This window comes from Haliaeetus albicilla, chromosome 7, assembly GCF_947461875.1.
Source record: "Haliaeetus albicilla chromosome 7, bHalAlb1.1, whole genome shotgun sequence".
Classification (NCBI taxonomy): domain Eukaryota; kingdom Metazoa; phylum Chordata; class Aves; order Accipitriformes; family Accipitridae; genus Haliaeetus; species Haliaeetus albicilla.
Window position 1 is genome coordinate 14,968,673 of NC_091489.1, and position 14,717 is coordinate 14,983,389.

The 14,717-nt window shown below is 35.3% G+C and overlaps 1 protein-coding gene across 12 annotated transcripts in view; it reads right to left on the reverse strand.

The window, feature by feature from the left end:
- The window catches only part of SYNE1 (spectrin repeat containing nuclear envelope protein 1), a 321,099-nt gene that overhangs the window by 170,400 nt on the left and 135,982 nt on the right, over positions 1-14,717 (reverse strand). For all 12 annotated transcript variants that reach the window (XM_069787039.1, XM_069787028.1, XM_069787027.1 and 9 more), the window contains 10 exons: positions 14,116-14,295; positions 11,101-11,251; positions 9,297-9,455; positions 8,368-8,550; positions 6,413-6,514; positions 4,449-4,652; positions 3,277-3,484; positions 2,439-2,551; positions 1,552-1,757; positions 337-492 (listed from right to left, as the gene is read on the reverse strand). In XM_069787039.1, coding sequence (XP_069643140.1) covers positions 337-492; positions 1,552-1,757; positions 2,439-2,551; positions 3,277-3,484; positions 4,449-4,652; positions 6,413-6,514; positions 8,368-8,550; positions 9,297-9,455; positions 11,101-11,251; positions 14,116-14,295 — 1,662 coding nt within the window. The remainder of the gene's footprint in view (positions 1-336; positions 493-1,551; positions 1,758-2,438; positions 2,552-3,276; positions 3,485-4,448; positions 4,653-6,412; positions 6,515-8,367; positions 8,551-9,296; positions 9,456-11,100; positions 11,252-14,115; positions 14,296-14,717) is intronic.

Sequence of the window (14,717 nt, forward strand, 5' to 3'; positions counted from 1 at the left end):
AATGGATATAATGATAATTGTAATTTTTACTATTGCTTTTACAAGCAATATTTTTAAGATTTATTTTTTGAAAATTATATTTTTCAGTCTCTGTTTATTAATGAAGTAAGATAAGCTTTTCTTAATGAGAAATGTATCAACATCAAATCTTGGAGTTGTCTTCAAATTCCAATTTCCTTAAAACTGGAAATATCTGGATTCAGCCTCTTTTCACAGAGTATGTTGCAACACCATTCTCTCTCTTTTGCAAACACACTTTACCCCAACAGTTTAGTTTCACTGCTGCTTTAGCAGAGGAAAAAGTGAGAGTATTTTAGGAAATATATTTCATACTACCTTGAATTCAGTAACTCTTCCAGGAACTTTTCCACTTTCTGCACCTCCTTTTTCTTCTCAGGAATAAGCTGTTTGCTCTCTCCTAATGCTTCTGTGCTTATTCTTTCTTCCATGTCATGTATCCACAGGCCAAGTTTCTTGTGCTGATCTTCAAAGCTACAGAACAGATAAATACTCCCTTAAAAATATTTCTCAGGTGGAGTAAAGCTAGTAAGAAGCTAACTCAGTTCTTTCAATATCCACAAGACCAGGAAAATAAAGCTAGGTATCAATTTCATGCTTCGAGAATAAGAGTTGTACACAAAACATAATTCCACAGTGACTACTACTCTAAAAATATTCAGCAACTCTCTAAAAATGTTCAGGAAAATCATGGGAACTACAGTGAGAAAAGAAGCCTCCAAAATTTAAAGTGACAGTGCTTTTATTTATTACTACATTCAATAAAGGCAGACCAAAGAAAGCTTTTTCCAAATCCTTATAATTATTTAGTCTAAAATTAAAGAATGGGTAAAAATGGGCTTTTACTCAGTATTGACTCTTACAGCACCTGAAGTGTTGTACTTTCAATTTCTCCAACAGAATGTAAGTGGAATCTCGAGTGCTCAGAATTCAGCAAAACAAGTTCTGACCCTAAGTTTGAAAACCTTTTCCTTACATGAAGGCACACCATCTCATCTTGTTGTTTTACCCTGTACTGCTACACTATTTTTACTTTCAGTTAGCAACAGTTTTGAATCTAGTTATACCTAAATATATTTGAACTCCCAAAATTCCAGCCCCAAGTAATAATTTAAGAGTGGTTTATTATTAGCTCCTTAGGAAATACATCCATCTGGAATGGGACAGGACAGATGCATGCTGTGTAAAAAGCATACTATCTTCAAAACCCAGGGCAGAACTTGAAAATTCATCACACCTTTTCCTTCCAGGAAATTACAAATTACTAAGATCCCAACTGCTGATCCCGGATTGCATGAGCCACACAGGTCTTCTGCATATATGATCCTGACCTTCCATTCTTTAACCAAATCAATACCCTTGGAGCAGGACCTATTGCTTTTTTTTTAGCAGACAACTTCATTTTCTCTTAAATATTTCCAAAGAAAAAAGCAAACAGGACTAGAGTAACTGGAAATAATTTCAAGTTGTGCCCTGTATTTCTGCAGCCAGAGAATTTCATGCAGTCCATCTGTGAGTACTGGTATTACTCACCTTCCCAGGTGTGAGGCACAAGTTTCCAGAGCCTTCTTATCATTCAGGCACTGGTTGAGGAATTCCTGGAAGTTCTGGTTAGACTTTGCTATTTGCTCCTGAATATGGCTGACAACTGGTTTGGGTAAGCAAGCATACAAACTTTCTCCTTCCTTGCAGGCAGCATCTAACTTGTTCTGTCCCTCACTAACAGAATCCAGCACACTCTGTGTAATGAAAGAACACAGTTTAAATATGCAAGATTTAATAAATAAAGATAAGCAATATCTCTGTTAGAAGTAGTCAGATTTCCCCAACAAGATGTATAGCCATGTGTAGCTATGGAAAAAATTCTAAGCAGATAGTTCAAATAAAATTTTATTAAGTGGTGCTACAATTCACAGAGCTCAATTTTCCTATTTGGTCCCAAGGTAGTCCTGTCTATCTCTGGGTAGTTTAGTCATGTCCTGAAGATGTTACACATTTCAGGAATTAGGGCTGTTTGCAGGAGGTGTCAGCTATTTGTATTCTGTCCCATCAAAAATCTACATAGACAAGCTTTGATGTATCAGTGTTAATGTGAAAGATTGAATAAGAAATAGTGTAAGAAAAATTGGAAAAGGAAGAGAAAGAAGGCAAAAAAAAAGGAAAAAAAGATTAAAAATCAGAAACAAGAATAGGTTAGTTACACATAAACCTTCAGAAATTAAATTCTAATATCTCAGAACAGGGGACAGTTTCCACTGTATTCCCTCTACAGTACATATTGCTGTCTTGAACCATTCCTAAATTACCTTTTTGGAAACAAACCCAATAAATATGACAGCATCTACAGATTATTTTAGAGATATAATTGGATACATATAGTTAAATTGCCAATTATTATGTTTTTAATTTGTTCACTATACCTGCAAGTCATGTAGCTTTGTCTCTATGGCTTTGCTGTCTCCAGACCTGTCAGATGATTCTTTTACTGCAGCCTTCACACCAGAAAACCATTCCTGGAATTCTTGCATAGAATCTTATTTAATAAAAAAGTATAGAGAAGAGAATATTTTTTTTAAGCAGCATTATCCACAATACTATACAGCTGTCTTCCACAATTCTTTTATCCTTCAGGAACAGTGTGCAAAAGCTACCAGGATGAGTCTCATTGCCTTTAATGACCTTGGGGACTGGGATTCATTTCACGAGAAGTGAGATGTTTCCACTGTAACCATCCAAATTTGAACAGTCACACTAGGCTCCCCTTTATAGTCAATGGGAAAAGACAGGCATTTTCAGTTGATGGTATGTCCCAATTTAATGTTAGATAATATCTAGAGTAATATCTTAATATATAAGATTAAAAATTGCCTACTTTTCTCCAGTGACTATCCAGGGAGCCCAGGAAATACTTCAGATGGGGACTTTTACATTATAAACGTCTTCATTTGGTTATATACATCTCTTTACGGCAAATACACAAAGTATATGTATACAACAGAGATGTATACTAAGAGTTAAGAAAGGTGGAGCTGAGCTTGCCTTTCATGCATATTACGTGTTTAAAGTTGAATTCTGTTTTTGTAAAATGCTTTGTTTTGTAGCAGTTATCAAATGAACATTTGGTAACAGGACTTTTTGAAAGGCTCCACACAAAAATAAAGTTGTAATTGCAAGTGACATCATTGGAAACTCTGGCAGACTCCAGAATGATTCATGGCTGTGGGCTAACGGCTCATATTAACAAGCCTGAAGACTCACATAGGAAATGTTTTTCCAAGGACTCTTGCATGCTGGCCTGCGTTCTGGAACAGAGCAGATTCACGGCTTCATACTTCTTTATTAATGAAGTGACAGTGCCACCAAGAGTTTCCAGCTCTACAGAATGGTATTTGCGACACAGGCTGTTGAGGTTCTCACGGGTTGAGTCAATGCTGCTCTGCTGAAGCTGAAGGTCTTTTTGTGTTTCCTGAAAATGTAGTTACAACGCAAATATGACATTTGTAAAGACACAAAAGAGCCCTCTCTTTTCTTCAAGCATTCCTGCTCCTCCCATATGCTCTTTCTTCCTATGGTCTATTGCAAGTCCTAGACACAATAAAGGGAAGAAGTACTGGATCACGTTTCCTGAATTTTCCAAGTGAGATGATCCTTGAAACTAAAGAGCCATCACAGAAATGTGAAAAATGCTGTTTCTCATGGTTTACTACTCTATTAAAAAAAATATATAAATTTCAAGACATATTGAATAGTAATAGTTATTTTCAGCAAAGTCTGAAGGTACATGTGAGATGCAATGACACTGGTATTTGGTGGGACTTCTGAATGAAAGGGAGTTTTCATCTGACTAGAGAGGAACATTTGTTTGAAAATTAAATTTAATTGGCTAGTATATCAACATTAACATGGGCTCACACTGAAAAAAATCTCCACGTGGTTTGTCATGTTATGTTGTGTAAAATTGTATGCAATCAAGAGAGCTCTAGGATGTAGACAAAAGAATTACTGTATACAAGGACTGAGGAGGACTTCTGAGGTAGAAGGTTGTGTTACAATTGAGTTCAGTCCAGGGTCTTTTACTGTGATGAGTTATAAGTTCATAACATATTGCAAGGAATCAATGGACTTGTAAACATGATGGAGTAATGACTGAAGGGTTCAATGTAACAAAACCGGTTCCTATCACAACAAAGACCATGTTATTCATTATAATTTTCTAAAAGGTTTGTATAAAGTTAATAAATCAGAACTTTCATTCATTGTTGGAACTTCTTAAACAGTATCACTGTATTATTTGCTAATATTCTAGCAGCTGTGCTGGAGATACATATTTTTTATCAACTGAAAATTAAGTATAATGCTCAGCAAGACTCTGATAAAAAACCAAAAATAACTGCATAAGAAAAAGCATATTCATTTTCTTCAGCACCGACCTTCACTTTATTTAGAGCTTCAGGATTCAGGTTATGTGCACAGCTTAACAGTGTCTCTTCCGCTTTTGTTAACCAGTCTGTCATCTGATCAATAAACTTCTGTAACTGCATCTTCTGAGTACTGAAATCTTTCAGTGTCTCTTTTGCTGTCTCTAACATTTCTTTGGCATGTTCCAACTTCTGCCTCAATTCTGATTCTATAAACTAAAAGCAAAATGTTATGTATTAAAGCATTTAAATAAAAAATTTATTATGGTGAATGTTTTTTGAAAAAATGGAAGGTAAGAAAGTGACACACAATGATCATTTTGCTGTCTTTACATCCATAACTAAAGATACTTACATAAATAAAAAATGTCAGTCATTCAGGACTAAGTCTTAGATATACAGTAATCCAAAGAAGGGATACTAACTTATAAAAAGCCAGACTGCAAACTGTTGAAGTTATTATCCACCTCTGAAAAATTAAACAGTTGATCTTTTTCCTTTACTAATTTGCCATATATACAGAACAAGACCTAAACACAACCAACTCCATAAAAAGAAATATCAACTGGTGAGACTTAAGAGCACTGAGGCTTAAACTGTCTCAGTGTAAGGCAGATTAAAATTGAAGACAATACAAAAATAAGTTAGACTATTGCCCATTAACCTGTTCAAAGACAGCAATATGTGAAATTATAGTAGATGTTAGCTGTGCACATATTACTAATAAAAAGTAAATCAAATCAGTCATAATAGGGCAATGTTTATAAATGAACAATTACTGAAAATTCTATTAAGGAAATGTTTCTGTTCTTAGGATATGAGCTGATCATACTGTAGTTTACTTATTTAGCATTTGAATGCTGGCAAATAATTTGGGGATTTACGTTTAGTTTGTGAGGCTTTATTTTCAAATTTGCATTTATAGATCAACTACAATTTTTTATTTTAGGTAATTTTTAAATTTTTTATTGTATTTTTCATACTTAGATGGAAATAGGTGTGTGTTGGTTAACGGTGATATTCTGCAAGATAATTGGCTCTAAATTTTGCTCTATAAGTGGACAGATATTTATTATGAAACATATGATGAAACCTGAATTTTCTGAACCTCTCACATAAAGGAAACAATTTGGGACAACATAAGCACTTCCATATAATTTGCACATCTTTATACTATAGGGTTCTTGACCCATATCTGATTAGTAATTTAGGCTTATGTGTATGGTCATGGCAAAATGTGGACAAGGCTTGAATGTTATATTAAGTTCCATTAAAATCTGATAAATGGTTTTGAAATAAATATCTATCGAGATACTTCCCTGCCTGTGGAAACTGCAGAAGTCAGCTTATCTTTTAAAACTTCTGACACTGAAAGTAATCATCTCACATAGTAATTTCCATTTGAAATCAAACATCCAAAATAGCGTACTTCGGTTTTACGTCTGCCCTAGAACATAAAAAATAAGGACCTAGCCAATAATGAAAGTTCAACAGCTCACTTTCAGTGGTTCGGGTTTTACCTCTCTCTTGTAACAGCTAGTTCAGGGCACTAATTCCAGTCCACTAAAGAATACTTTTGGTTTGATAAAGCAAATGAACATATTTTACTGCATTATAATTCTTTCAAAGAGGCAACCTGTGTATGCACTATATGATGTGGCTTAATGTTGTACAGTGTAGAAAATATCATCTGTCTCATATCTGATCAGCTACCTTATAAGCTATTTACTCTATTTCAATTTAGTAAAAAATACTTTTACAACTTCAATGTTCAATTACTTTAGGGCATACTTTTTTTCAGAAAAAATCAAAGCTAAGTAAAGAAATATGAACAAAGAATAGTTATGAAACATATAAATGATGCTGTATCTGTCACCTTGAAAGAAAAAGGCAGTACAGGAGAGACAGAAATTTCAGGAGGAGTTTCTTCTTAGTTATTTGAGCACAGTCTGTGATTACCAATATCTTTATTTTACCTGTAGATCTGCAGGAGACTGTTGGCTATGGGTCAGTTCTTTGAGATCTGAAATTTTGGAACTAAGCTGCTCCAACTTCAGTTCTTTATCCTTGACTTCAGACTGTAAAAAAGATGTAGTCAAAGTTTCATACCAAAATACAAGAAGGTTTTAGACCTTCAAAAGGATGCTCCATCAATCGCAAAAATGAAAGATAATGTAAACAAAGTTTAGTAACCAGAGGGAAAACACTGTTGTTCTTTTAGTTTTCTTCTCTAAAAATCTCCCATCTCTTTTTCTTTATAAGACTCAGTTCAGAGTCGTCGTCCCCTCCCCTCCATTGGGATAATCACATACATTTTTAGCATTTAAAATGCACTAACAGCTTTAGTTTCTTAAAACTGGCTGAATAAAAATGGGAATGTCATTGTTTATTTGACTGAAAAAATCGACTGCGGTTGTTAGGTTCCACTTAATGGCATGCAGAGTATAACACATGTGCTCTCTGTTTTTTATTACAAGGAAGTGAGCTTTTGGAAAAAAATTACACACAGAAATAAATTTTAACCTCAAAAAAGAATTAAAAAATGCTGCTATGTATGCACTGACATATCTGGACCTTGTATCTATTGTGGTCATAGAGATCCAAGTTATAAAGAAATATTCTACTTATTAAAAAAAATAATAGCAAAGTGAAAGCAAAAATCATAATTTGTATAATTGTACTTCTGAAGTATTAGGCAAGTAATTGGTAGGTGTATCCTATTATCCAAACTTTCTTTTTTTAAAATATTCAAAGAGATCACTCCAATTAAAACATTGGACAGTGGATTTCAGGATTAAATTGCTGCACTTAACATTTGCCCTGAATGGTAGAAGTTCAGGTGGCCCCAGAAGAATCCTCAGGGGGTATTTTGTGCTAGGAAGGATATAATATTAGGTGACTGATCAAGAAAGTGACCACTGCTATAGACCATATAAAAGGTACACTGATTATTTCTGTCCATGCTCATCTATTTCTGATTGCTGAAAGCACAGGACCCTTCTGTCAGTGAACTGCCTTTCCTCTTGCCTCTGCAAAAGAGAGTGCAAAAAAAGTAGTATGGGCTATGCATTCTGTGACTGCAAATGTATGCACAGTGCTCATGTCTTCTGCTATTCTGGCCCTCCTGTGTATCAGGTACACCTGTGGTTTGGGCATTGGCTGCTGCTCTTACTCCAAATCAGTTTTAATAGTGGTTAATTTAGGTGGTCTGATTGCTATATTAATCAGAACAACATTAGATAAAGCTTGTCCTGAGCAAAATACTGACTGAGCACCATTTCATATTCTATCATACTACTTGTATATGTTCACTGTGCATCTTCTTAAGGACATCATTTATTTCAAATGAAGTAGAGTATAGCTCATTCTGTGGTTGATCTGCTGTGGATTTTAAGCCAACAGAGGCAGAATGCATCCTGAACTCTGGCTAGATTTCTAAAACAGTTTTACACTATCCAGAAAAGAAAGACATCATCTTACTGAAAGAGTTAGAATCTGACATTAAAATTTGCCCTCCACTCCAGCATATCTTTTTTGCTGATTCTGGAGAATCTATGTTCTTAGATGAGATTTCAGAAACTACTAATTTTTTTAATAACTTCAGCTGAAGTTGTCTAAAATTTCCATTGGTTTCTACTGGAACAGGGTTCAGTCCAATGCCACGCTTTCTGAAATTTTTGTGCTTATAAGAACACATTGTCAAGTACTGCTAGAGCCAAAATAACTATGGAGCTTAGACTTGGTAAGAGATGTGCTATTCTTGTTTCTGTCAGAAGCAAACAGCTTCAAAAAAGGATTGGAGTACTGGCAGCTAGCCATTGGGTTGAACAGGGGACATGGTGGTCTACAACAGCACAGCTTTATCTATGTGCCTGATATCACTTGAGATTTTGGCCCAGACCATTTCTATCACTGATTTATGGGTAAGTACCTGGAAGTCTTTCAGGAGGACCTCCATTCTCTGACTGTTACTCAAGTTGCTGATGCCTTCATTCAGTTGAGAAATGCACTTAATACACCATCCATCCATTTCATCTCCAGTTTTCAGGATGTCATCCCACAGAGATACGCTTACCCTCAGCCGGTCGATGTTGTCTTCAATTCTTTCAGACACCTTTGAGGAGAGAAGAATGTATCAATACCACTCATAAATTCATTTTAGATTTCTTTATTTTGCAGCCAGTTGTAAGATAAGTGCATCAGAAATAATTAGCAAGCCTAGGCGAAATAATTTTCTTAAGAGTTAGGTCTAAGTTCTGAATTCTAATTTCAATTTAGTTACCCAGATCATAAAATGAACAAAAATCTTATGTGACTGCTTCTAAAAATTTGTATATTTTTTACTGGGCAAGAGTTTTATGTTCAAATAAACTGTAGCTTTAAAACCAGCTACATTTATCTTTCTTATGTAATGTAGAAATTTGCTAATAAAGCAATATAAATATGAAAATGTAAAATATTAGCTTTTATATAATGTTTCTCTGCTATCATGTCTTTCTCAACATACATCTTTTATGGTGTAGCTTAATACAATTTACTGCCTATTTATTTAGTCCAATTTACTTTAATAAAGTAATAGTGCAATACATTAAGTAAGAATTAAATGCAAATTTATACTCAGAAGTGCCACTGAGCAAATTTATACTAGTAACAATCATACATTGTTATAAGACATTGTTTTAAATCTATCAAATGGATGTCACAACTTTGTGTGTACAATGGATGCCAAATCCCTATGATTATATACTTCAAAGTAAACTTTACTAAACAATTGCACTTTAAGATCCTAAGAAAATACTAATACTGTAGCCTTAGCCCAACTTAAAAGCTGCATTAAGTGTATAAATACCAGACACTTACATCTAGCCATTTGTCCAGTGTACAGTTCATATCTGTTTTTAGAGCAGTGGAGTCACAGTTATGCACTCTTTTCAATTCTGCTAATAAATGTTTTCCTTTATTGGTGAAATTATCCAGGTCTTTCTGTTTATCACTCAGATCATTCTTGGCAGCTTCATGCTGTGGACATAAATATTTGTTTGTTTAATGAAGCCTTGAAGAAAGAAAGAACAATACAGTTCTCTAGGCACCCATCCCTAGCCCTGTGGTATGTGTTATGCATTTGATAATTCTCATTCAGTACACCATCTAATATTTAACTATGCCACAAAATACAGAGCAACTGACATGGTTTTCTCATGCATAATCAAATAGTATGACTGTTCTTATAAATAAAACACACAAGTGGGAATAATAAATTCTGAATTTTCCCCACTTGGTAACCAGCTATCTTCAGGACTTAAGGCAATTTTTTTTATTATTATTATTCTTTCTATTCTTCAGACTCTGCATGTCTAAAATTTAATTACAGGAAACCATCATTGACTAACTAGTATCTAAAATCAGTTCTGGAATTACAGCAGGTGAAACAGAGGGCGTGGCAAACAAAATTTAGAATTGTAAAACCTGTCACTCCTAGATACTCTGGAAAACAAAAGTACAGATGTGTTCAGAAAGGAATTAAACAAAATCTTCAGGGCTCCTAAGTTTGCAATTCTAGGCATAGGGAAATTTTTCAAACACTGTCACTGAAGGGGTGTTTCTCAGACAACATACTGAGAAAGGATCAGAGTAAGCATCTCATACTTTTTTTCTGTAACAAGAAAGAAATCTTTCTTTTACAGATCAGCGTTGGAGATAAGTTACTAATCTGGACGCAGTATGGCCATGTGGCCATGCCTACTTTCTTATGGTAGGAGTTGTGCAAAATATTGCGCTCCAACTCCTTCAGGCCTTGATGTGGCCACTGTTGTAGCAGGGACTTCTCCACAGTCCAAGGCTCACATTAAGGAGAGGAATTATATGGACGTTACATGCATTTTTGTGTTAGACTGACAAGCTCTGTTCTGGCTTTCCGTTCTAGTTAAAATGTCTACTAAAAAGAGGCCATAAATACACACAGTTTAGAATGAGGTTTATACAGATCTGACTGAAGAATTTTTAATGGAGAGCTCAATAGGCTTCCAAATGAAATTACCCTCTGAATGAATGGAAAGAACTTAACTCAGAATGGTTTTTCCTGACAGGCTGATGGATAGCAGAATTTAGAATTTTAGAAATAAGATCTAGTGAAATGAATGGAATGCAGATCTCTGTTCAATGGCCAGTATCAACATCGTACCCCATGGAATAAGTCGTCTTAGGGAGAGACAGACGTAAGAATTGCATACATCAGAAACGTGTGCAATTTGTTTTCTTTTGTTGACTTTTATCCATTAAAGAAATTACCCAATATGGAAAAACATTGAAGTATGTTGACTGGAAATATCCTCACATACTATGATAGGAATATATTCTCAAGGTATTTTATATGAAAAGCAGATAACTTATGCTTTCCATATAAATTAACATTTTGTATTTATAGGTGTTAAAATTATAAATAGCAATAATCAAATACACATTAATGGATCTCACCAAAATGCTGAAAGAACTATATTCTTTCCTCATCAGAGTCAGTACAATTTAAACCCTGAATGTCAGTGTGACAAGATTTGACAGTAAATTCAAGGAACTTTAAACACTGCTCAAAGGCAACTTTTAAACAGAAAAATCCATCTAAATCAAAGATCATTTAAATCCCTCAAATGAAAATATAGGTAATTACCTTTGATAAAGTTCGCCTGAGATCTTCATGATCCTTCCAAATGGATTTGATCACAGAAGCACTATCTGCACTGTCTATGACTTTCATTACTGTTGACTTCAAGCTCTGATATTCCTTCATCAGATCAATAAGAATGCAGGACTGCTCCTTTCTGTAATGTGAAAAGGCTGTGTTAGCACCATTTACTGTCATGTTTCTGAAGGAAAAAGAATGCGATGTAGTGATTCACTGTGGGAAAATCAGGATGCAGTGTTAAACATGTTTTGGGCAGCCAAGGAAATATTAATATTTAGGTTTTACAAATCACTGTGGGTCCATACATCACAAAACATCTCACTGAAAAGACAGTATATGAATTGTCATCTCATATATATCAGATATCAAAGACACTGACTTGAGCAAAAGAAAGACTGAAACTGGAATTCAAGCTTCTCACTTCCTACGTTTAGCATCTTACAGACTGGAAACCACACTATAATGATGCTGGCACTCACAGCTCCTTTTTTTTAGCTTTTTTAACTTGTTTCTTCAACATGGAGTATTTTGGGGGGTAAAAAGAAGCAGAAGTAAAGACTGAAGCAATGCAAGATAGGTCTGACTATTTTGTCCTCCAATTGTCAGATGCATGCTTTTGGGTCTAAAACATTACATTCAACTTACCTGTCATTCTACTGAGAACAGGATAACCTGCTGCTAAGAACAGGCTTAATATTTTTTTCCACCCCCTCTCCAAAAAAAGCCTGTTCCTGCTCAGGCAAGGGACTGAAGAAAAAAACCCTATTCAATCCATTTGTGGTGTTTATACTGAAGAGGAGAAGGAAGACTAATACTTTGGATATGTTTAGTTGTAGAACAGTGTTTGTCAGTGAAAGGAATTTGGGAAACATGACATTGCCAAGAAAGAGAGGCAATCGCTTTAGGAGCTGTCTCTTCTCTCAATGCTCCAAAGAGCTCTCCAAAATAATCAGGTTCAGGAGGGTCTAAAATTGTTTCTATATGAGAAAGAACACAGTTCAAAATAGTTAAAATTAAATTAATAATTTAAACAAAAATTAATGTTATTTTTACGTTAGAAAGGAATCACGAGGTACCTGAGTGTCCTGGTTTCAGCTGGGATAGAGTTAATTGTCTTCCTAGTAGCTGGTAGGGTGCTATGTTTTGAGTTCAGTATGAAGAATGTTGATAACACTGATGTTTTCAGTTGTTGCTCAGTAGTGTTTAGACTAGAGTCAAGGATTTTTCAGCTTCTCATGCCCAGCCAGCGAGAAAGCTGGAGGGGCACAAGAAGTTGGCACAGGACACAGCCAGGGCACCTGACCCAAACTGGCCAACAGTGTATTCCATACCATGGGACGTCCCATCTCGTATAGGAACTGGGGAGTGGGGGCGGGGAATCGCTGCTCGGGGACTGGCTGGGTGTCCGTTGGCGGGTGGTGAGCAATTGCCCTGCGCATCATTTGTACATTCCAATCCTTTTATTACTACTGTTGTCATTTTATTAGTGTTATCATTATCAGTTTCTTCTTTTCTGTTGTATTAAACCGTTCTTATCTCAAGCCACGAGTTTTACTTCTTTTTCACGATTTTCTCCCCCATCCCACTGGGTGGGGGGGAGTGAGCGAGCGGCTGCGTGGTGCTTAGTTGCTGGCTGGGGTTAAACCACGACACTGAGTATCTTTCAGTTTTAGGTATAAAGATGCCAACAACTACACCAGTATGTGAAAACTGGACAACTTATTTACCCTCAATAATGCATCTATAAGGCAGGGATAGCTATTTTACGTTTTCTTCACTACCCGGCTAGTACTGTCTAGCTTCTGACACATGTATGCGGAAATTACTTGAGGTATTATTATTAAGGACTTCTAGAGGTAAGAAAAATGGGTTGCAGCAACATGAAATACAAGTTAGCAGCAGTGCTGAAGGAAAAGAAGCAATGGACATTTTTAAACAAAGCTATCCTTTTCTTCCACTTACTTCAGATTTATACGTCCCTTAAAAATGCACTGGAAAACCAGACTGAATTCAGCTGGAAAAAACCACCAGAAATGCAATTCATGTAGCTGTGCATATTTTCAAGAGTGAAATAATACACAGCTCTGGTTAAGGGGCAGCATGTTTACAAATATCTGTATGGTGTCAATCAAGAAAATAGAATAACAGTACAGTATATAAACCAAAGGAAAAAAAAAAATCCTTTTTCAGCACAAATGATTTTTTTTTAAAATCATCATTCCAGTACACCAACCCAGCAGTTACATGGGGATCACCAAATTGCATATGTCCATTGAAGTATTAGCCAGGCTTAGAACTGTTTTGCTTCTGCACTTTGTACATACAATTTATGTACATTGAGGATGATGTAGTACTGAACGAATCTAGCACTTAATTTTACCATGCAAATTTAAAAAGGAACGTTTGAAGAAGTTTTCTTTAAAGACAATGAAGAGGCAGGTAAGACAAAGAAAAGGATAAGATGAAACTTTCTTTAGTTTCTTCAGTTCCTTTCTTTATCAACTTTCATTGATATACAAAGCTGTATTATATCACTGATTATACACTAATGATTGTTATGAGCCTGGTCCCTTGGGCAGACAGAAAGACTTAAATCTAGGAATAATTTAGGACCACTGAATATAGGGTTGTCACAAACACATATGCAATAGAGAAGGACAATACATGCTAGAAGGAGAGTATGCGCTAGTTGGAGTGATAGTGAAATCTCAGTGGAGATTTCTTATCTTTCAGGAGAGTAAACAACAACATGCAACTAAAAGCACAGTATATCTGTAAGTAATGTCCTGAGGACCTATCTGTGGCTTTATAAACAGTATAATTACAAGTGGTACAAATACACTGGTTTATACTGTGCTTTGTCTTCTACTCAGTATCTAACATACAAGCCCTGGTTTTTATTTGGATTAATATGGCAAGAAGATATTAAATGGAAATAACTGGGTCTCTTTCCTCCACTAAAAGAACCCTCTCCTCACCTTAAGCTTAAGATCTACTTACTTTTCATGTATAACTTTCTTGGTATCCTCCCACAGAGATTCTAAGCGATTTATCTCTTTGTCGATCTCAGGAGCAAGTGTAGTATCTTTTTGGGCTATTTGTTTTGCTTTGTCCATGAGCCACTGGAGTTCATGCTGGTGAGAATTCAATTCTTCATCTAACTGGTTAAAGATCCTCAATCTGCAAGTTAAAAAGCAGGTTTCAAATTTACTTATCTTCACTTTTTTGCAAGAGAAAAGAGGAGAAAGGAAGAATGAAACTTGCTGTTAGAGTTACTGTGCATAAAGTTCCCTTTTTCTAACATTTCCTACAGCATCTTCAGAAAACAAAGTGTTACCTGGATTTTTTTTTCTGCTACAACTGGGGTCAGAATGTGGTTTTTCTGATACATATACAGCTATACAATTATATATATATATATATACACCTTCACCTCATACAGGTGACTTGGAAATATAGTCAAATATTTAGATTAACAATTTATTATAGTAAGTGTTTTCAATTCCTTCAGCACATATACAGTCTTCAGTTCTGTAAGAGTAGAGATAGTTATGTTATATGGGATTTCTAATAGCTGTTTGGAGCTTGGATTCATTCGGACA